Source organism: Colossoma macropomum, unplaced genomic scaffold (genome assembly GCF_904425465.1).
Source record: "Colossoma macropomum unplaced genomic scaffold, Colossoma_macropomum, whole genome shotgun sequence".
Taxonomy (NCBI): domain Eukaryota; kingdom Metazoa; phylum Chordata; class Actinopteri; order Characiformes; family Serrasalmidae; genus Colossoma; species Colossoma macropomum.
Window position 1 is genome coordinate 19,235,984 of NW_023494805.1, and position 21,875 is coordinate 19,257,858.

The window sequence follows — 21,875 nt, forward strand, 5'->3', positions numbered from 1 at the left end:
TCTTTTCTCCACAGAAGGAACTTTGTAATATTTCCCAATGATATTTCCGTAGTAGGTGATAATAGTCACTGTTCACTCTTGCCTGTGTGGCGATATTCATAGACTTGGTTTTGAAGCAGAACAATGAAGTAATGCAGCACTCCAGAACATCTTCTCTATAGTGAGAGACCACTTTACTGTGCAGATTCTAGTGTGCAGCACCTGAGAGACACACACAGTGATCACATTTCCAGATTTGACAACAAAGACGCAAACAGAGGGATATTAAAAGAGAAAAAGTGCATTTATTGCGGAGGATCTGTCCAAAGAATAACCGAACAAAACCGGAACAGCCCATAAACACAGCCCTCTGGGCCTCAACGTACTGGCTGAAGGATACAAATACAAGCAGTAAGGTCACTCTCCCCTACTTCCTCCATTTCAAAAGTCCTCTCCTCCCACTGCCCACCTCTGACCAATGCTGACACATCAAAAACCTTAAATTGCTTTATCAAATGCTTCTTACAGGCAACGCAGATTTTAATAACACACCTATATAAAGGCAATAAAAAATGCTTCAATAAACACACAAGTAACACAGCTCTTTAATAAGAGGAGGTTGTCCTGATGACTTTAAGTCTGTGAGGTGGACATATTGAGGGAAACAAGCCATAACTCTTCCAAGTCCTGCGTCTCTCTCTGTGAGGAGAGAGAGAGCGAGAGTGAGAGAGAGGCGCTTAACCGCACGCTGTGTGCTCACAGCTACCGGACCCCCCCCTGTATTCAGGGAGGGATCATGTTAGGGGGCGTGTCCCGCACAGCCCCCCCCTTTGAGGGGGCAAAATTGATTAGTCTGAGTCTGAGTCACTGCTATCTTCTGTTGAGCTGCTTGAACCATCTGATTGGTCGTCATCATCTTCATCGTCATCATCATCGTCGTTCTGTAAAGCACGTAGGACAAGGTTTATGAATGTATCTATATTGACTGATTTCCCTGAGCACCTCTCATGATATTTTAATGTTACTGTTCTTGATTTTATCCTTATTTGGTTTAGATGTAGATTTATAGTGCATTCGGACTCGTAATTATCATGTCACCCAGTTGTAACTACAAGGGGTGGTCATGAGCGATAGGTACAGAACCATGCAGAAGTCTAAGCAAACTTTTTAAAACTGTTTATCTGGTAAATAAGTGTATTACTGCTTTATAACACTATGTAACATTAGAACAAAAATATATAACGAAGTTAATACTATCAAGAATGCCATGTTTTCAAAAAGTAAGAGAATTTTTTTTCCAATTTTCTCATCAATTTAGTCAGTTTGACCCCGTTAATACCTGGTTGCTGCATGTGACTAGTAACTGCATTATATCCTGATAAGATTTTAGCAACATGCATTTACACTTGGTAGTCAAATGCGTCTGCGTCCACACAGCAATCGAACTGAAATCCGACTGCTGTGTGGGACGGAATATGCGAATCTGTTCATTAAGCAGCACCCAGTTACCAATTGTTTATTATGTTGTCTGTAGTTTGTTTTGCAAAGTACCGTCTGTCCATATTGCTATAAACCATTTTGTTTTGTCCTGTGCCCAACCATGTGAGCCCTCCATGATCATCTTCCTCGCAGACACAGATCACGAACTCAGCAATGTGCTGCATGGGGAGGAGTTTCTGTTGTACTGGGAGGATTTTTTTTTGTCGAATGTATCTTGGAGAGATGGATGCATTTACGCTGCTATAACATGTGGCTTAAATGCGTCTCAGATCACCCCCTGAAGTGGTCTGAGTGCATCCTGGGTGCGTTTACACTTACATTTTTTTGTGGCTTATCCAGATATAATCCTGATATTCAAGATGCATGAAGTGACCAGGTGTAAACAGGGTCTAAGACAGTTGCACCACTCGGGAGCCCAGTAAGAGATATTTTGAACTACTTAGAAGAACAAAGTTTGATAAGTGACTTCTCAACGTCCCCAGCTATGCACATCTGACTTAATCTAATAAAGCAGTGATTAGCCAAACTACGCCCCTGGTCAAACTTCATATTTATTTTAGTGACTATCTAAGTGAAAATAACACATCCTCTACAAAGAACATACTTCTGCACATTTTAATATACAAGTATTGTATATTTACTAAGTTTAACATATTGGGAAAAATAAAACTAACGTTTTACGTTCTGTTCCCCCCCCCCAACATGTTTAAGTTAGCAAATAATAGAAAAATGCCATATTTAAGTTCTAACTTTAACCTTTTCCAACTATTTTACACAAAACATGTAATCATATATAAATAAATAAATAAGCACATAAAATGCTTACAGCCCAAATGCTTTTAAAATATAATTTTCTCAGGTGTCTGAAACTTGCACAGTGCTCCACTGTGTCCACAACGTATCAGAGCTCTGGTTTGTGATCTCACAACTTGTAAACTAGAGTAATATGGAACTTTAACACTATGATTTTACCACCTGTATTTACACCTTCATCAGCTGTTTGAGAGTAACTTGTGGGAAACCTAGAAATTCACAAGTTTACGACCCTTCAAAATGCATTATTAAAATTTTGTCTAAGAAGTACTGTAAATTTACCTCGTCATCGTCATCATCTTCATCATCATCGCTATCTGTGCTAGCGGAGGACTCTTCATCTTCGTCCTCAGAGTCTGATGAGTCTGTCTTATCGTCCTCCTCTTCTGAGTCTGATGTGTCCTGCTGGAGACCACAGAGTCACACTTCTCTCTAACGGGCAGTTATCATCTGGTTTGTCGCTCACACTCACAATGCATCACAATTTTTCAAAAAAGACCATTTTGAAAAGTTTAAACACTTATTGTTTTCCACAATTCTGCCATCAACCTCTCTATATTACAATGCGGTCCTTGCAGACTGCTCAACAAACTAATAAACTAATTTTCTCAACACTGGGTCTCTGAACAGCCCTGTTTTGTGACTGTATTGGGCAAGTGGCCCAGAGAGAGCGAGCGTTACCTTGGCCCGGTACGCCATGGAACGTTTGCCCCCCCCGGCCCCCAGCGTGGTGGCTCTGGCACCTACCGCCTTCCCCTTGGTGACACGGACTTTGGCTCCTGGACCTTGTGGCTTTGTCGTGCTCCGCCGTTTCTGTGGGGACACAGACGGGAGGGGGCAGGGGAGGTAGAGAGTGGAGAAGGGAGAGAGACACCAAAAAAAAAAAAAATAGAAAAAACGAAACAAGAAAACAAAAGTTCAAGCTCAAAGCAACAATTAGTAGCCCCACAGAGCAGCCCACAGAGCATTGCTGTCTAAAATCAGGTTAGTTTTAGATCTAAGAAGTGAACATGATTAAAAATGATGATTCAAAAGACAAATTCTGGGAAATGGACTGATTAGCCTTAATCTTTAGTCTTACTCAGCTTAAATGATGGCAGCAAGAAAACTTGCCATGCAATGTAGCACAGTGGTGCAAAGGATGCATTAGAATACATGCGCAGGTATTGTAAACACTTGAATGACTGTTACACAAGATGAGTTACATTATATGGAGAGTGTGGATGAGCAAGAGACATATAAGCAATAATGAAATGACGCAACACATCTAGACACTCACCACAGAAGAAAACTCTTTATAAACTGCCCGCTCCTGAGGAGAAAGAGACTGAGAAAGAAAGTGAGAGGGAAAAAAAAAAAACAGTCATTTACAAAACACCAACCTACAATTAAAGAAAATAGATGGAAAAGGACTTTTGTACAGCTGAAAGTCGACAAAGTGGATTTTTTTGTAATTCTGTTAGATTTCAATACATTAAGCTTTAGAAGCAATATAGCTTTCAATTAATTTGTTGAACCAGATAATTACAAATAATTTTGAACATTGAATGATGGGAGTGGGAAAGAGAGAGCAATTGATGAAGGCATAATGGTAGGATTAGTCTATTAATTGAGTAATAGTTGATTATTACTAGCCCTAAACTTCTGTGAAAAATAAACTCCAATATAACGAAAGGATGGCAGCAGAATCCAGCACCTACCTTCACCCAAGCTTCCAGCTCCGCTTTGTACTCGAGCTGCTGCTCCTCTACCTGCTTCTTGTACTTGTCCTTCTGGCTTTGGGTGAGCTTGTGCCAGCGCTTGCCAATCTCCACCATGCGCTCCTTCAGGCTGAAGTGATTAAGCTCACCGTTTGTCAGGAGTTCCTGAGAAAACATCTGATAACCACTCCTACAGTTCCACGAGAGAGAGAGAGAGAGAGAGAGAGAGAGAGAGAGAGAGAGAGAGAGAGAGAGAGAGAGAGAGAGAGGCTTCTGTTGAAATGGTTTATTGTACAGAGAAAACTTTCAATAACACTACTGGCAAAGAGGGGGGTGGGCTGTCAAAGAAGGCATTAGATAAGATTAGTTTAGATTACACTAATAGATTACTGTAATAATAGTCAATTCATTAATGTGTTACAGATATAATCATTAGTTCAAGCCCTAGAACAGTGTTATCCTACACTGAGCAATCTCAGAGGGAGTAACAGTGTGGAGATTCACCACTCACACAGGAGGTTTTTTGGGCTCTCCGTCAAACTTGGGTTTCCTTTGCCCCTGTCCTGATGGCACCGTCCTCATCTCAAGCAGCTCTCTCTGTAGGACAGATGCAAACAAAGACAACAGTCTTTTAGCTTCTTCAAACACATTAACAAACAGGTAGAGGACACAAAATTGCTTCTATTGTGTGCTGCAGTAATGCACTGGCTATGAATACATAAATAAATAAAATAAATACAATGTCAGGCTCATGAAAATCTGCAAGTAGATCACTGATAAAACTCTAAAGTAAGGAAATGAGACTTTTAAACAGTGCAATGACTGCAAATCCCATAACTCCAACACTACACCACTTGACACAGTGACTGAAAATTATGCTGCAAACACCACATGAGAATAAACAGAAAATACATATAAAGTCAGGATAGCATCATCAACTTCAGGCACCTCCACCCCTGCTTTACTCTGGGGAAGAGGAAGGTTATTGGCGACCAACATTTTGACATTTCTTCAACATGGATGAGAAGACAGTGGTCAAAACGTCTGGTCACTGACCACGGTCCGGTACTGAACCTCGTATCGCTTCTGGTCCTCAGCCGCCTTCTTGATCCAGGGGATCTTCTCTTTCTTCTCCATGGCTTTCCAAGCGGCCTCCATGGCGGTCTGTGCTTTCTTCCGATCACTCTGTAAAAAAGAGACTCTTTTCATTTATGCAGCAACATCGTTGAGTGCTTTTTTTCCCCATTTACTCTTAAGACACTATTACACAGAGGTGTATGTGTCTCTACAATGTTCTTCTCCTGTTCTAGAATTTCCTCCACATTTAGACTATTCCAGAAGGTTGTCTTGCCAGTCACACTGTTCTATGTCCAGCCCCCAATTCAAACAGTTCTATAATGTTCTCCCTCATTCACTGTGTGTTTTTATTCTGGAACAGTATAAATCCAGTTACCTACATTAGAGTGTTGTTTTTTGCTGGGGAAAGCTGGATCAGTGTGCCACAGCTCGGCATCAGAGCTAGCATTTCTTTTAACCCTGTGCTTGTTCAGGTGCCGAGCAGGTTAAAATCTTCTTCTGCTGTATTAGGAATAAAGCAATCAGTCTTGCTCACCCTATATTTGGCCAGGTAGTCTCCTATTACACTCTGCTGCCACATCTCCTCCGCAGTCTTGGGAGTTTCTGGGAGTCGCGTCTTCTTCTTTGAATCTCGCTTCTCTTTTGGCAGCCCCTGTACCAACTGGTCCAGCTCAGGGTCACGAACCCGCTCCTACAGTAGAAGAACGCCACTGGATCAGCCAGTTTCAACAACAGGTTCCCCTTTTAATGTCTTAAAGAAGCGGATGAAACGATTGCTATATGTATGACGAAAAGAGCTAGCAGACTTTAAGGGCCGAATTTTATTGCTGAGCCTGTAAATCTGCTAACATAAACAGGCACTGTGTGCAGACATTTTTATAGTCACATTAACATTAATGTGTGAACTAAGTAGCACTGTCACATTTACCAAACCAGGCTGAACTATCTGAGGGAAAAATATCCAATCATGAGAAGAAGACCAGCATATCTACTTTTTCTAGCTTGAGGCTTGAAAGCTGAACAGTGTGCCAGTTAGTTGTGGCTGTGTTGTCATGTACACAGCATGTGTGTTTGGTTCTGACTGGTCTAGCTTAATTCTGGGCGGTTTACAAGCTCTCAGTTATTAGGTGAAATAGAAACTTGTCAAGACAATGCTGGTGATCTCATAGGCCAGGGGTCGGCAACATGCGGCTCCGAGCATGCAGCTCTTTTACCGCCCTGTTGCGGCTCCACAGCAGAATTAGATTTTTGTGTAAAAATAAAATAATCCTGCTTTGCAGTAAAATAAAGCTCTGTTGACTGCTCTAACACAGTTTTAACAATAAATGGTCTTAAACGCTGGAGTTACTGTAGCCCAGCTATAACTGCTAATTCAACCTTTCACCTTGAAGGTAGGTGCACAGACTGCTGGTCACCATAGCAACAACAACAACCTTGCCTAGCTAGCAGCTAACGAAAAGGCAAGAGAAAGACTTAATAAGAACATCGATATTTCGGAGACGAATGGACTTATGTTTTAGCATATACTAGTACATTAGCACATACTGAGTCATATTTACAGCCAAGATGTTAAAATAGACATGAAATATTGTGGCTCACAAGGTGGTTTGATTATTTTTAAAAGGACAAAATGGCTCTTCTTAACAATTGGGTTGCTGACCGCTGACATAGGCTATTATTTAAATCGCTGCTCTTGTGATCTAAAAATTGCACTCTTTAAAAATGCAAATTTGATATAAAAACAATCTTATAAATAATCTTTTAGCCGTACCAGAATGTACAGAGAACGAAAAAGAAACCATGGTTTTATAATGTTTCTGAAGAGATCTATAAATGTTTGGAACAAAGAACCACTTTGCCAGTCAGACTTTAAACTGCTCCATTTCCGTTTTTTTTTGCACTGTATTTTGTTTACATTTTTTTGGGGTCTTGTCTGAACCCTCTTGCGACCAGATAAACTTCCCTGCTCAGCCAGTGTGGGTTTGCTTGTCACACAGCACCACAGTATCACATGCTATGTAGTGTTTAAAAATTTTGGAGGTCTGTACACTGGATTCTTTGCAAACCACAATTACTCAATAACACCTTCTCTACACCTCTATGTAATCACAAAAGATGATTACAGTATAATATTGCAATATTTTGTATTTAAAAATAGTATACATACATCCAAGTCTTATATGAGGTATTTAATTGTTTAATACTTGTTTAATACTTGTTTAATACATTGTAATGTGCATTAAGCCCAATAATAGACTAAGATAATAGAACACGTTACCAAAATGCATTGCTTTGTTAATTTGCACAATGGCGCTGTTTCTTTTTAGTGAGACCAAGACTTCTGCCAGTGGAGTTATTGTTAGGAACAGGTCAATAGCAGCGTGGATAACACACTCACATAAAAGAACCTGTAAGAGTCACAGGGTAGGTCACTTTCAAAATAAATATTACAATAATCATTTTCTTAACTACCAGCAAACTACCCGAACATGTTTTCAGTGCGTACAGAAAAAGGCAGCCATTAATACAAACTGCAGGTTGCTCATTACGCTGACAGACATAAGAAAATAAACACATTCTCTGGTCAGAAACTTTGTTATTGCAGTGGTTTTGTAGTTTTTTTCTGTAGGTCTAATAAATTGCTTGTTTACAGCATTTTGTATTTATAGTCATGTGAAGTAGTAAGTACACCCCATGAAATGTTTCTTTTTTTGACATACGTGGACACATCAGTATTTGATCTTCAGTTAACCCCTTAAAATCCCAGGTTTATTACATACTAAGGCTTATTATTCACTAACTACAGGGACTTCAATGCCAACTGGTTGAGCTATTCTTAGGTTAAAGAAGTGTGTAATAAAACTGGTGGGCAATAGCCATGTAAGAGGTTAAACAGTAAGTACAGATAAATGTTATGTCAGAACTAAAAACAATGGAAATTTAACTTTGCAATAATTTATTTATGTTATTTCTGTCTGTTGAAAGTGTACCTTCTGGCTTCAGTTGCCCCCTGTGGCAGAAACAGCTTTATGCAGGCGTTTCCATTAATGTTCTACCAGCCTCTCGCATTTACTGGGAGAAAATTTTGCCTATTCCTTTATGCAGAATTCTTTTAACTGTGCATTCTTAGAGACGCTTCTTGCATGTACAGCCTGTTTCAAATCCCCCCCAACAGTATTTCAATGCAATTCAGATCTGGGCTTTGACTAGACCGAATTTACTTGTATGTTGGGGATCATTATCCTGTTGGAAGGTCCACTTCTTTTTTACAGATGGTCGCACCTTCTTCTCAAGCACTCTCTGGTACGAAAGAGAATTCACAGTCCATTCTGTGATCCTACAGTCTGCTCTTGGATTAAATTTGGTGGGGCAATGTGGCCAGGACAAGTTGGCAGTGGTTTTAAATCTTCTCCATTTCTAGATGATCATTCAGACAGTGGAATGATTGATTACTAATATGTTGGATATCTTCTTAAATCCCTTCCCAGACTCAGAGGCATTAAAAACTTCCTTTCTGAAGGCCTTGAAGAGCTCTTTTGATCTAGACATGATAATACCACATACTCCAATAACAAAGAGCAAACCAGACCAGATAGCTGAGGTTCAAGTAAGCTAAGTTCCTCCAAGATATTCTCTAACAGTGTTCTAATCATTACCATCTGATCAGGTGCACCTGACTTGACATGTTTGAAGTAGTGATTTATGTAGGGGTGTACATACTTTTTCTGCATAAGAAAACTGCATTACTGTTTATTTCAATGACAGAAAGGATGACAAATGTTTTAAATAGTGTCATTAGTTAAATCGTATCACCTTTATCTATCAACACTGTTTAAATGAAGACTTGATATGTGTATCTCCATATATGTTAAAAAAAATGTTCATGGGTACTTACTTTTTCACATCACTGTATTTAGTACTGTATAATATGATTTTGAATGTTTACTATAAATTGCTTCTTTTTAAAATAATACAAGATAAAGCTAAAGCTTAACCATGCGATGTGGTTAACCATGTGTTAATGCAGCTACGCACTGTCTTTTTTGTTCTGATGTAATGACAACATAAAAATCCTTTAAGCTCCAGATCATGTTTTGTGAGGGAAGCCTGCATGGAAGGCTGGTGCACGGCTTTACCTGTTTAACAAGCACAACCACAGATAAGAGAAAATCGATCTGCCTCAGAACGCTCTAAAGCCAGACAACATATCAGGGTTGATTCAGGACATGGACTTAAATTATACGTTAAAAGAAAATAGAGACAAAAATTATTATTTTTGTGCATCTTAGCCACAGATGGCATGTTTTTGAATAATTAAATTGTTCGACTTAACGGACAAAATACATTGTCACTCTGCTCAAGCCTACTTTGAATATCGCAGCATAATTGTATGGAGACTCAAAAACTGTGAGAATACCATGGGGCCTGTAGCGAGACCTTAAATAACTATATGCATCTTCACAGACATTTCAGCCTTTAATAAGTCAGTGGCCCACCTTGCTTGAAGGGGATTTAGACCCAGCAGGGCTGCCTGCTCCAGCCATGCTCAGCTTAGTGCCACCCAGCTTCTCCTCTGTCAGGACTCGCTCTCTTTCCTCCTCTGGCAGGCTCTGCAAACAGAGGAAACTCAAAATGCACCATTTGGCAAGGACCACATTTAAAAAGAAATATGGTTCTTTAAGGGTTCTTCAAGAAAGAAAATGGTTCTATACAGAACGATGAACAGTTAAACCCTCAGTGTGATTAAAGATTCTTTGCATCATGAAAGAGTGCTTCAGATTGATGGAGAAGTTGCTGTAGATGGCTGTACAAAACATTTTTGAAAAGGTTTCTATACAGCACCAAAAAGGGCTCTTCTACTGTTACAAGCTAGACACCGTAGCAGTAGCCAACCCTTTTTGGTATGATATGGAAACTTCAAAAAGAAGACACTTGAGTGTTCATGGTTCTATATAGAACCATTTTCTAAACGTATTACATGACAAATTAATAAAAGAAAAAAGAAAAAAGGGAAAATTCCTCTTAAAACAGTGTGTCATTTGTGAAATAACACTATGCCATTGATGCTTACCTCAATAAACCTCTGGAGATCAATCTCATATTGCTTCTTTTTCTGGTAAGACAAATGTTCGAGAATGCATTAGGTGTTGTGGTTAAACCAAATAATAAATACAGCACACTGTTTAAATACAGCACACAGTTCAACTATGACTCACAAGCTCAATCAACTAATCAAATAATGGATGCACTTCACAGCCCGAAACTCAATCATCAAACACTGCAGTTTACAGAGACACTGACAGACCTGCTCGCATCGCTTCTGGAACATGTCCTTCTCCTTCTGGGTCATCATCTTCCACTGCTTGCTGCACAGCACCATCCTCTCTGTGCTTGGCACATCCTTCATGTTCACCATCAGCTCAGCGCAGTATAGAGAATATCCATTCCTACAAAACAAAAGAAGCCTTCCAGATGCTGCAGAGAACACCCAACAACATCAGGCTCAGTAACTGGGAGTTTACTGCATATAAGAGCAGGACCCTCTCTAAATATGTTCATGTTCAAGTCAAGAGATGAGAAATGTTTAAGAATAACAGAAAAAATGTCGTTTATGATAACCATGACCCATTAAAGTTCTGAAAGCTTTCTCAAGTTACAAGAGAACACCTGAAGACCTACGGTGGTGGCTTGGTGGGCCGGCCATCAAATTTGTCCTTGAGCTGCCGTTCAGCCTTTGTCAAGACAGACTTCACATGTTCCTCAGAGTTTGCTTCTGGGTGCGCTTCAAGGTAGGCCCTCATGCAATCCTGAGAGGCAGATTCAAAGACTTTGAAGAGCCTCTTCCTTAGTTGTGTGATAATACTTAGGCCCAAACCCATTTCCTATTTTTACCACTATCCTTGTTTTCGAGAGTCATCTTGCCCCCTGGAACTGTGTTACAAGGGGTAGTGGTTGAAATCTTCCCTACGAAATGAGATAACCCTCAAGTTAAAAAAAGGACATTGTTTCATTAAGAGGCTACAAGCGGTGCTCTGTAGGTGACCCTGCCAGTCTGCAGTGATAGTAGTAGAGAGTAAAGTTCAGCAACCTTGCTGCTGGTCTTTAGTTAATCTTAGGGCATCATGTGCTTTCAAAGAGGGGGAATGTGATAATTATTTATTATTGCCCAATTCTTTAGTGATATGAAGCTGAAGTCAGCTAATCGCCAGATTCTTGTTCGATTTTACCCATTCCACCTTAAATGGAGCAGCAGTGACATTCTGGCGCTTCAGGCATCAGTACTGCTGGACTATTTAAGGTGGAACGGGTAATTTAGTGAGCTACCGAGACGTCAGCATACTATTAATGAAATTTTAACCTTTTAAAAGAAGAATAATACATTGAAACCATAAACCATAATACACTGAAAGAACATTAAACTAAGATAATACAATAGTTACAGTATTTTTTTAACTGAGAAAATTGGTCGCTTGTGCAGCCATCTTGGCGTTTTTTCTTTTTTTCTCATAACACTCTGTTTGGAGTGTGCCTCTGAAAAAGCACCGTTTGGAGGGCCATGTAGCCCTAACACTTGCCCTACCCCTCTATCTCAACAAAAATCTAGACATCCTAACCCTAGACGTGAACGCGCAAAACGGAAGGCTAAGGGCTGAGTGGTAGGGCGCGACAGGTGAAATGGGATTGGGCCTTAGTGTGTTAAGTCGTTTACTGTATGGAAAATACCTCATAGTCCTTCTGCAGCTCCAGGGCTTTGCTGATCCATTTCAGCCTCTTCTTGTCTGAGAGCTGAGACCACTGTCTTCGTAAAGCTTCTTTCAGCTCCTTTTGACTTACCTAGAGATAAAAGATAACTTACATTTATAAAGGAGGTCCACATCATGAAAAACTTTCCTCAATTTTTTTAAATATGACTTTGGTGTAGAATGTAAACACTGTTAAAGTGTTTTAAAATGTACCACTCACTTCCACACAGTCCATATTCGGAAGCTAGACTCCAAAACCAGCATGTATTTAATCAGCTTATTTTTGTGGTGTCCCAAAAACCAACACATTGACATATATTCACCTATTCACCAAGCAGTTTAGCTGCGACCACTCACACTAAAGTTATAAGGAGCATTGCAGCCTCGACTGCTTTTTGAATGAGTAGCCTTCTGAGTCTTACAGGCACGGTAATAAAAATAGCCTGTTTAATTAGAAGGGATAAAGAGAGATGGTCATGTAGAAATGAATAACGGCTGTTGTTGGCAGATAAAACCACAGTGGGCCTCAGGGGACCAGAAAATAAATACAAGAATACTTTTGTTCTACCAAACCTACTTACATCTGATCATCCTACCGGTTCTCATTAGTTCATTAAAGGTTACAGGCAGGCTTTAAGGCCACAAGGAAAACCATAAAGCCATGATACAAATTTAAGATACAAAAAAAGATACAAATTTAAAACAGCTCTGGATAATTTTGTTCTGTCTAGAGTATTGCACCACAAAAATACACAAGGCAAAAAAAAATCCACTGTTCATTCTTAGGTCAACAAGGCCAAACAATAAAACAGCTGTTATCATTTCATATCTATTTTCCCAGATTTGTGTGCTGCCATTTTTGTACGTGCGATTATTTTGCTGTTTTTTTTATTATTTCTGGTTTGTGCTGTGTACTGTATATGTACCTGTTGTTTGTTAAGCACTAAAAATTATAATTAAAATCACTCACATCTGGGTGAAGCTTCATGAAGGTCTTTTTTTCGTGGTTGTACCACAGCTGCTGAGGGGTTTTGGGCTTCTCTGGGAGGTCTGACTTCTTTCGCTCTTCTATCAAATCAGGATGCTCCTCTCTACCAGGAACAGAGTGAAGCTTCTATTTGAAAAATGTTTCTTGAACACTTTTGTTAATTTAGAAGTCAAAGAATGTGGCTGCTTACTTGAACCGTGCCATGTTTTTCTCAAATAATTCCTTCTCCTTCTGGAATTCCTGAACATATTTGAGCTGAACAAGGAAACACCAGAGGATCTTTATTACTCAATTCAGCAAAACAAAGCCCAAAAAATCAAACAAATGATATAATCACAACAGCAGGTGCTTTCCAAAAATAAATCTAGTCAAACATCCCATGACATCCCCACCTTTTTCTTTTCTGTGAGCTCCTTGTATTTTTTGGACAGGATCTTAGTAAGATCTAGGTTGCTCATCTCTGGGTGGATCTTTGCGTACTTGGCTCTCTTCTCCATGAAGAAACGAAAGTAGGGTGTAAGGGGCTTCTTTGGAAAATCTGGATGTGTCTGAAAAGAAGAAAAAATAAACAGGATACAAAGAAAAATATTTCTCTGGGTTTAATGTACTGTTGTAAGTTTAATTCAGCAAGTCAAAACTTCAGTATTCTGCTTTGAATGAGGGTATTGAAGAAAAAAGGAAATATTACCTTCAGTTTCTTTCCTTTGTAGGGGTTCTTTACACAATCTATAGCATCAATAATGAGCTCTGTCATTGTCCTGTATTTCCTCACCTATGAGAAAAGGCATTGTAAGTTTTATCACAAGTCTGTGTTGAAGTTTTTGCATGGAAAATATTTTTAAGGTACTACTGGAAATAGGGGTTGATAAAAGACAATGCTAAAATAAGTCATTAAAGGGCCCATATCCTACGTTTTTCTTGTATTTTACTTTTTTCATTATATTGAAAATGTTTGTGCATGTCTGTTTTTATTACTGGAAGGTTGTGGGGTTAATTCCCAGGATTGATTTCTGGTTGTGCTTTTGGAAAGGGCACTTAATCCCCAATGCCCAAGGCAGCGCTGCTCTGCTGGCGACATTGTGTTGCTTCCTGCCTGGGCATAGTTGACAAAGCTCCCTTGTATGACCAGTAAAGTAGAACATTGATATTTTTTTATCAAAAACACTTATAATTCATTTTACTGATCCATTTTTAACCTCTCTTTCTCCCTTAGAATTAAACAGGTTGTTTTTATTACTGCGCCTTTAAGACTGATATATGTAAATGTTCTGTTTTGATTGGCTGCCCTGTATTGTGACTCATTTTAAAAGCAGGCTTGAAACATTCCCTACAATTTCAGTGTAAACAGTGGGGCTAAACTGCTGTATGCTGAGTAGGTGAATATATGTAAATGTGTCAGTTTTGGTGACATCGCAAAATGACTGACTCAAAACAGGACGTCTTTGCAGCTTAGTTTCATACATGGACTTTGTGTATTGGGGAGTAAATGGGACATTTTAAGTTTAAAAATGTTTACATACTACTAGTGGTGTCAAAGTTAACATGTTAACAACATGTTAGTGACATATTAATATGTTAACAACACATGCCTAATACACTAATAACACATAAATAACATGTTAAGGCAATAAATGATTAATGCCACAATTTTTTGCAGTTACCACATTTTCCTGGTTTGACTCTTCTGACCATCTGTAGTTCCACTCTAAATAAATTGGCCATAAAGGATGTCATGAACAAGCGTCCTGTCCTTATATGAGCAAGCATTTAATTTCAGTTCTGTTGAAAAATATCCTCTCTTGTTATTTACTTCAATAGCTGCCTTCCTTAACTCTCAAACTTCACAGCTGATTGCTTGACAGAACGTATCACCATGTCATTTACCTGAGGGCTACAGTCACAAAGGAGTTGGGACTACTGACTGTATGTATTATATATACAGTGTGTGGAACTTGCAGACGCTGTTGCTCTTACTGGACTTCGGTCATGCATCCACCTTATAGAAATCGCATGATTTTTATGTACATGTTCATGTGAACAAGGAAAATAATAATATTCAATTACTGAAAGTAATAAAAACATTGTGATGAAGCTTGTTTTGTCCACTTGTGTTGCTGTAACAAAATATATTGCTTATTTTGGGGGGAAGCTTTCTTTAAGATCAATTTAGAACAAATAAGACAACTACACAGGTGTTATATAATAATGTCTTATATATAATATACAAAACAATTACAAGGTGTTATATAATAATAATAATGAATGTATCCTGCCTTCCGCCCAATGACAGCTGGGATAGGCTCCAGCACCCCACCGTGACCCAGAAGGATAAGCGGTTTAGATGATGTATGTATGTATTTAATTGCTTAACAGCCCTACATACAATATTAGTAACTCTTATTTTACAATTTTTGAAAAATCAGTTTTCCATGATACGGGCCCTTTACATTATAAACCTACATTAGTTACTTTTAGAAATGATGCATATGCATTCCCTTGAAAAAAAAAAAAAGTTACTTACCAAGTTGTCGTTATAGTTTATATACAAGTTATAGTTACTTTCTAATTTCCAGTGATCTACAACACTCCCACAGCAACTAACTCACTTATATAAAGTGTCACATTTACTTGAGTGGATTGACTTCTGTTAACTAGTTTCTTTCTTTTATACTGTGGTTCGATCATGATTCCTAGTCATGCTTCTTCTGTGTCAACACTACAGTGTAGTTATGAACAGCAATTACAGTCATACATGTCATGTAATGTGTACTCAAAACGGATAAACTACATAATTTCCTGTGCTTTACTGCAAATATTCACGTATGCAATGCAAATTATTTTCATTGGATTGTTTCATAGAGTAATTAACAAATGTCTGCATCCAAACTTAATATTTTGGCAAGTGACTATGCTCTGACACAAAAATAATTTATGCAAACAAAACTAATGATAAATTACAAAATAAGAGTTAATTAACAGAAACCAACAAAACTGCTAAGAACACTGGGAAAAATGTTGGGTAAAAGAATCTAATTGATTGATTTTAATTAGATTTAGAGATTTACCTCAGTCACTAAAGATTACAAGAAATGGTAAGTGTTACTAGATTTGCATTAGTAGGTTAAACCGATGGGTAAACAAAAAAAAAACAAGTTTGTGCATGTTATTTGCACAGTGCAACAGAAACATAACACACCAATTATAGTTTTTTACCACCTAAGAAAGTAGAATCATTAAAATATGTTTGCACACAAGTTTTTAGCTCCTTGTAATCAGCCCCTTTCACTTTGTGTTTAGTTGTCTCACCTCTGTGGAAACCTTCTGCCATTTCTGCTTACACATGTCCCCTGTGTAGTTTCCAAAGCCTACTTTGTCCCAGTCAAAATGAGTCTCTGTGGTCTTATATTTCACAGTGTCACCATCAGGCAATAGACTCCTGATCCTCTCCAGCAGCATTAGACAATCCTCCTTACTCCATGCATCATCATCTAACAGAAACACAAACAAACAACATGCATTATTTCTCTTACAAAACGTGACGATGAGAGCAATAAATAAAAATGCATAATGATCATATAATATGTGCATTGCAGCTACAGAATAGCAAAGCCTGCACAGTAAGCGTTGATTACCTGGGTCGATTTTGATCCGCCCAGCCTGGGTGCCAGCCACGCTGCTGCTGCCATTCATGCTGACAGAGTTGAGGTGGCTTCAACCCCACACGCTAGTACACGTCTACAGAGAGCCTGAGGCCTGGGTTCATGTTGAGATAAAAACAGCTATTACTCCTCAGTATAACACGTGCCAACACATGCTGTATATCTGACTCATGATGATTATTCTTATTGTTCAAAGTACAAAACAGTAACATGACACATTTTCCCTGTAAATGGCAATCTTAGCAAACCACTCCACACTTGTAGCTTGTTTACAGGGCCATATCCTACAATTCTGCTTGTACTTTATTAACACCAGCCCTCGAGGCCTTCTTATAACATACTGAAACATTCAGAGTACATTTTTACATTACCTTTTCTCAACCTCTATCAACCTTTATCCTTCAAACGGACTGCTTTTGTTTTTGTGCCTATAAGAGTAACATATGTAAATGACCTCTGTTCTGATTGGCTGCTACTAAAATGCAGTCCAGGCTGACACACTCCTTATAACTTCAATGTGAATGGGTGCACGGTTTTAGAGAATTTCTATGTGCAAAACTGTAGTTTGTAAATGTTTAATCATATTTAGACTGAAAAAATTGCACTAGTTTTCTTCACATGGAACAGCAGAACATATTTCAACATTGCTGTCATATTTTTCTAACAGTGTCTTATGTACATTCAAGACATCAATGCGCGTGAACAGTTTTGTTCAACTAGGAAGTGGCCAGGCTCCCCTTAAACTGGCTCTGGTGCAGCTGCACAGTTCCTTCTTCTTCTTCAGCGTTCACAGTTGATGGCAGATCAGGTAAATCAGTTACGCCTAACAAAACACAGGTAGTGACTAAGGGTGTAACGATGCACAAAATTCAATTCAGTACAGTGGTGTTGTGATATATTTTTCAATACTGAAAAAATAAGGAGCGCCTGAATATGCCTTGTAGTCACATGTTAATGGGTTACATGCGCACTAGAAGTGCAACGATGCACGTTTTCAGATTTGGTGTGATTTTCAAACCTGTGCCTCAGATAAAAGTTCTCAAACAGAACTTTTTCAGTGCATGCTGCACTGCCTTGTATCAAAACAGTCCCTCCAATAAACTCCTATAATTTACAACTGATTTATAAAATGGCCCAGTCATTTCAGAATGGGTGCATGGATCACATAAGCCCCTCCCACTCCCCGCCCACTTTACTCTGATAGGCTGCACACAGACGCGTAGTTCCGATCATTCACAGTGGTTTCCTCAAAAGATGATAAAGGAGAGACCCCCGGAACAGACCGAGGGGATATAGGTGACAGTCTTAAATTTAGACACAGTTTCAAATTTAATTTTCCGATACGTACTGAAATCGTTACACCCTAGCAGTCACATTTACTCAGTGACGAGGATTTAAATGAGATTATACTACATCCGTACCTTCACAATATACTTTTAAGTATATTCCTGGGGAAATGGCTCAATTACATTTTACTTAGATCCATTTCAGTCCTTCACATTTGGTTCTTTCTTCATGTCGTTCTGTTCTGTCGTTTCCGCTCCTGAACTGCATTTATACCTTTCTTTAGTCTGTTCTTTTAGCTACTTTTACATAAGTCGTTATATTACTGTAGTAATGAAATCGAACTCTTACTCAAGTGCAGTTTTGGTCCATACTCTTTAAAAAGACGGTTCTTCAGGGGTTCTTTAGTAAAGTAGACAGAGACCATAAGTTCTATATATAACCATTTCAAGCTTAAATAGTTCCTTGCATGGTGAAACGATTCTTCAGACTGATGGAGAATGTGTTGAATATGGTTCCATATAACACCAAAAAGGGTTCCGCTATTGTTACAAGCTTGACATCATAACAATAACAGAACCCTTTTGGTTCTGTATACCATGTACAACACATTCTCCATCAATCTGAAGAACCATCTCTTATAACACTGTACTCCGCACTCTCAGTGCGGGCTGCTGCTCTGTCAGGCTGTTCACGTTTATAAAGGAGGTTACAGTGCATTTGCGGTGCTGGCCGTTTCGTGCTCGAAGTTAAAGGGGGAAACAATCATTTAGTTTCAGTATGATCTTGTACAACGTGTCGCTGCCACCCAGAAATAACAGCGAGCCTAAAGCTCCGCCTCTCGCTGTTTTTTTTTCTGAAGGGAGGATGTGTCCACAAAAATCCTGTCACACGGTCCAGAGCCACACCAAACAGCGGCAGCGCGCAGGGCGACATCGGGGCCGGATACCCACCACGGAGCGACGGGAAGCCCAGAGGCGGAGCGAGAAGCCGCTGTCTGGAAGAGCGACACGGATCCTGCTCAGGATGTGGCTTCACGTACGAAAGCGAACCTCCAGCGTCAGAAAGCTGACTGAGTGCTCGGAGCCTGAGCTGAATCTGCCTCTCTGCCCCAACAGCATCGACATCTGGACGGCTTATAAACGCATGCTGCATCTGTCTTTAGGTGAACTTAGTTGTTGTGCTGGAGTTCAGACTGCGGTGACGCTACGCGCTGCAGCAGGAATCCGTGTCGAACTACGGACAGAGTCCGGATACAGCTGTGGCCGAGCCGGGAAACCGTTTTCAACCCCAGCAGTACTGATAACAAGTGTATAAAGCTTTCACGAAAAAATAATTAAACACACGAGTCTGAGAACGCCGTGATACGCCGTTGTTGTTTTTAAAATAACTATGTACGGCCTGTTTGAGGAAGTGTGGGTCTGATTTTGAGCAGTGAGGATGGCCGAGCCGCCCAGCGCTAACGCAGCTTCAGCCACAACACCTGGCTAAGGGGAACCTGGCTAGCTAGGCTAGCGTAGCCGATGTTAGCATACAGGTTTGCAAACAAACCTGGCGTGTTAATTATTTGGCAGCTGGTCGAGCTGTTTTTTTTTCCACTACCGTCAGTGTAACTTAAATTCTCAGTGTCTGAGTAATCGTGTTAAGTCGGGAACATTTCTGTTTTCCTACGCTCGCTTCGGAGAGAGCTTTGTGTTAGCGCTAGCACACTTGGCGCCAGCGTCAGCCCGCCCTCCCCGACCGGTGGCGCCGCTCTCCCGGTTACGGTGCCGTCCCCGCCCGCGCAAGGTCAACCCAGCCAAAAAAAACCCTGGGCTTAAAAAAAAAATCACCCTATTTAACATGCAAACTTATTAAATTTTGAAACCATTCGCATTTATGTTGTGCGGTGCCCCTCGCCGTCTGACGTTAGGCCGATTTACTTGTCAAAGTCACAGAAAGTAACGTTAGCTAAAATGTTTAAAAGTGAAGTCGTTTTAGTAATAAAGCAGGCGTGAATTTAGTCGAATTCGTAGTAACCTTCATTACGACTGCAAGCGTTACCTGGCTCGCTCACTCACACGTTTGATTTGAGTATTTACGGACAGTTTTGTACCGTCTGTGCACCGACCATTGTGTGCTTTCGATCCCAGTAATGGCGTCCTTATTCCGGCAGGAGTCAGCACGCAGCTTCCGCTGGCACGAACGCCTCAGGTAGCGAGCAAGCTTGGCCAAAGTACGAAGAATATTTCTTAAACCAGTGGAAATCATTGCTTGACCATTTGTGAATATCCATAGCCATCTTAAAACATCTCCACAGCAGCGACAATCGCGTATTATTTAGGGAAAATGACATTTTGAAAATGTGGAAAAAAAAACGTTTACCGTTCACATTTGGTTCAAATTTGCAATTAGTGTGCCTCAGTATTGTTTTCGGGATGAATAATGCACCTCAATTTCAATAAATCGTAGTTTGTGAGAGCATATTTGCAAAACTGAGGGTCGAGCGGGCGCCTGTGCCTTTCTTCGCCCCGAAGCCCTCACTGCAGAGCCGCCATGAATGTTACAAAGACTCGGGGACGAGCGAGGTGAAAATCGTGGAAAACGACCTCAAAAAACAACAAACGACTCACCTTTTTTCAACAGTACGTCACAGATCTCCTTCGCGATCAGTACGGTGCTCGTATGAAGTGTATTTAACGTATTTTAGTGTCGTTTCTTTTAGCCGTAAGCCCCGGGGAGTCAAGTCGAAACGAATCCGACAAAAGGAGCGTCTGGTTCGGTATGAAACTCCGCCCAGCGCCGCAGGGGGAGGAACTCCGCGGGAAGACGGGCGAGAAAACAGGAGACAAAGGCGGAGGTCGATACTTACAAATAAAAAGTTTGTTTTTTTCAGCTTAAAACACATTTTGAGCCTGTATGAAAGATGTATTATTTTTTATTAACAATAATGCAGCACAAGCACAAACACCCATTTCCACAAACTCAGCGTTAAACATGTTACCCACACAGTGATAAGAGTCCAACACTAGGTTTTAACTGTCGACATTTTGTGGTTGGCCGTTTTTTGGCCAAAAAAACCCCAAAACATCGGTAGAGTCTTAAGGTTTGAAAGCGGTTACAGCCAGCCTTTATATCCGTCTTCAGGGACTAAACCGATTAGTTAAGGCGCCCACATTCCCGTCTCTCGCAGCCCAAATAAAAGCCCTACTAAACACTAACGTCCCTCAGGTCGGATAACAAGGCAGACTGAATGAGCTGAGCTTTTACATTCCCGTTTGCTGTCCAGACAGATGTCAATAGAAGGGCTGCGTCCATGGCGAGGGTTTGATCAGTGGTTAAAATCCCTTTGAAGGCGATCTAAGTGGTGTGTTGTACATTTTTGGCCTTGTCCACACTGGCAGTGAGGTGGCACTGAGCCGCAACGGCCGTGTCTCTGGGTTTCTTTATGTGAGGCTGACCAATGGCACAGGAAAAAAGGAGGAGGAGGTGGAGACAGTGTTAAAGGAAGAGCCACTGAGCCGGAGCTAAAGACCCAGTCAACCCCTTTAATCTGCCTCTCCATGCCTGAGACCCCTCAATCACGTTAGAAAACTAAAGCACTGCAATGAAAATACCTACTAGTGATGTAGTCTGTGAGAGCAGGATCTGTTATATATGTTGATTGCATGCTGTATCTAGTATGTGGTTGAGTTGCAGGCCTCATCCCTGCATCTTTATTGCCTACAAGTCACAGTGGCACTTGGATCAAATAGAGGCCTAACTAGGATCTTATTGCCCCCTTATATTCAAATTACTTTACATGAGTAATGCACAGTTTAGTCTTTGAAAATGTAAATCAAGTCACTCAGAGTAGTTTGATGTTAAGTGGTTCATTGTAGAGAAACTTGCCGAATTGAATTTCCTTACAGTGGTGGGTGATAGGAACCAGGGGTCCTGATGTCTACAGCTCAGGTATAGCCATTTTATTTACTATCCAAAAACGACCAGTGTATATAATAGTGGTAATTCCAAAAGAAAACTCTTCAGGTACCATTTTACCTGAGAACATCCTGGATGTATCTTTTTGCCATAAATGGATTCAAGCCAAAACTTTATCGCAAAACTATCATAAAACAATGCCTCAGGCATCAGGCTGCGTGTTCATGACCAT

The 21,875-nt window shown here is 40.1% G+C and overlaps 1 protein-coding gene across 3 annotated transcripts; it reads right to left on the bottom strand.

The window, feature by feature from the left end:
* Positions 1-264: 264 nt before the first annotated feature.
* On the bottom strand, positions 265-20,512 carry ubtfl (upstream binding transcription factor, like). Of its 3 annotated transcripts, none has more exons than XM_036596484.1 (20): positions 20,356-20,512; positions 16,433-16,553; positions 16,107-16,288; positions 13,489-13,572; positions 13,193-13,348; positions 12,991-13,055; positions 12,783-12,903; positions 11,793-11,903; positions 10,749-10,876; positions 10,375-10,516; positions 10,141-10,182; positions 9,566-9,679; positions 5,605-5,760; positions 5,067-5,177; positions 4,504-4,589; positions 3,993-4,182; positions 3,572-3,619; positions 2,974-3,105; positions 2,575-2,697; positions 265-920 (listed from the first exon to the last, which is right to left on the bottom strand). In XM_036596484.1, the coding sequence occupies exons 2-20, from the start codon at positions 16,488-16,490 to the stop codon at positions 828-830; spliced, it is 2,142 nt and encodes a 713-aa protein (XP_036452377.1). In that variant the 5' UTR covers positions 16,491-16,553; positions 20,356-20,512; the 3' UTR covers positions 265-827. The 3 variants fall into 3 exon arrangements, with proteins under 3 accessions (XP_036452377.1, XP_036452376.1, XP_036452375.1); XM_036596483.1 differs by having other exon boundaries at positions 2,575-2,694; positions 5,049-5,177; XM_036596482.1 differs by having other exon boundaries at positions 5,049-5,177.
* Between the last annotated feature and the right edge of the window lie 1,363 nt (positions 20,513-21,875).

Bases quoted from the DNA above. Each gene is read 5' to 3' on its own strand.
- ubtfl (XM_036596482.1), bottom strand. From the start codon at position 16,490: ATGAATGGCAGCAGCAGCGTGGCTGGCACCCAGGCTGGGCGGATCAAA. The intron at 13,349-13,488 runs GTAATATTTCCT...TCTTCTTTTCAG, and splicing joins ACAAAGGAAAGAAACTGAAG to ACACATCCAGATTTTCCAAA. The intron at 10,877-11,792 runs GTATTTTCCATA...TCTGCCTCTCAG, and splicing joins AGCTGCAGAAGGACTATGAG to GATTGCATGAGGGCCTACCT.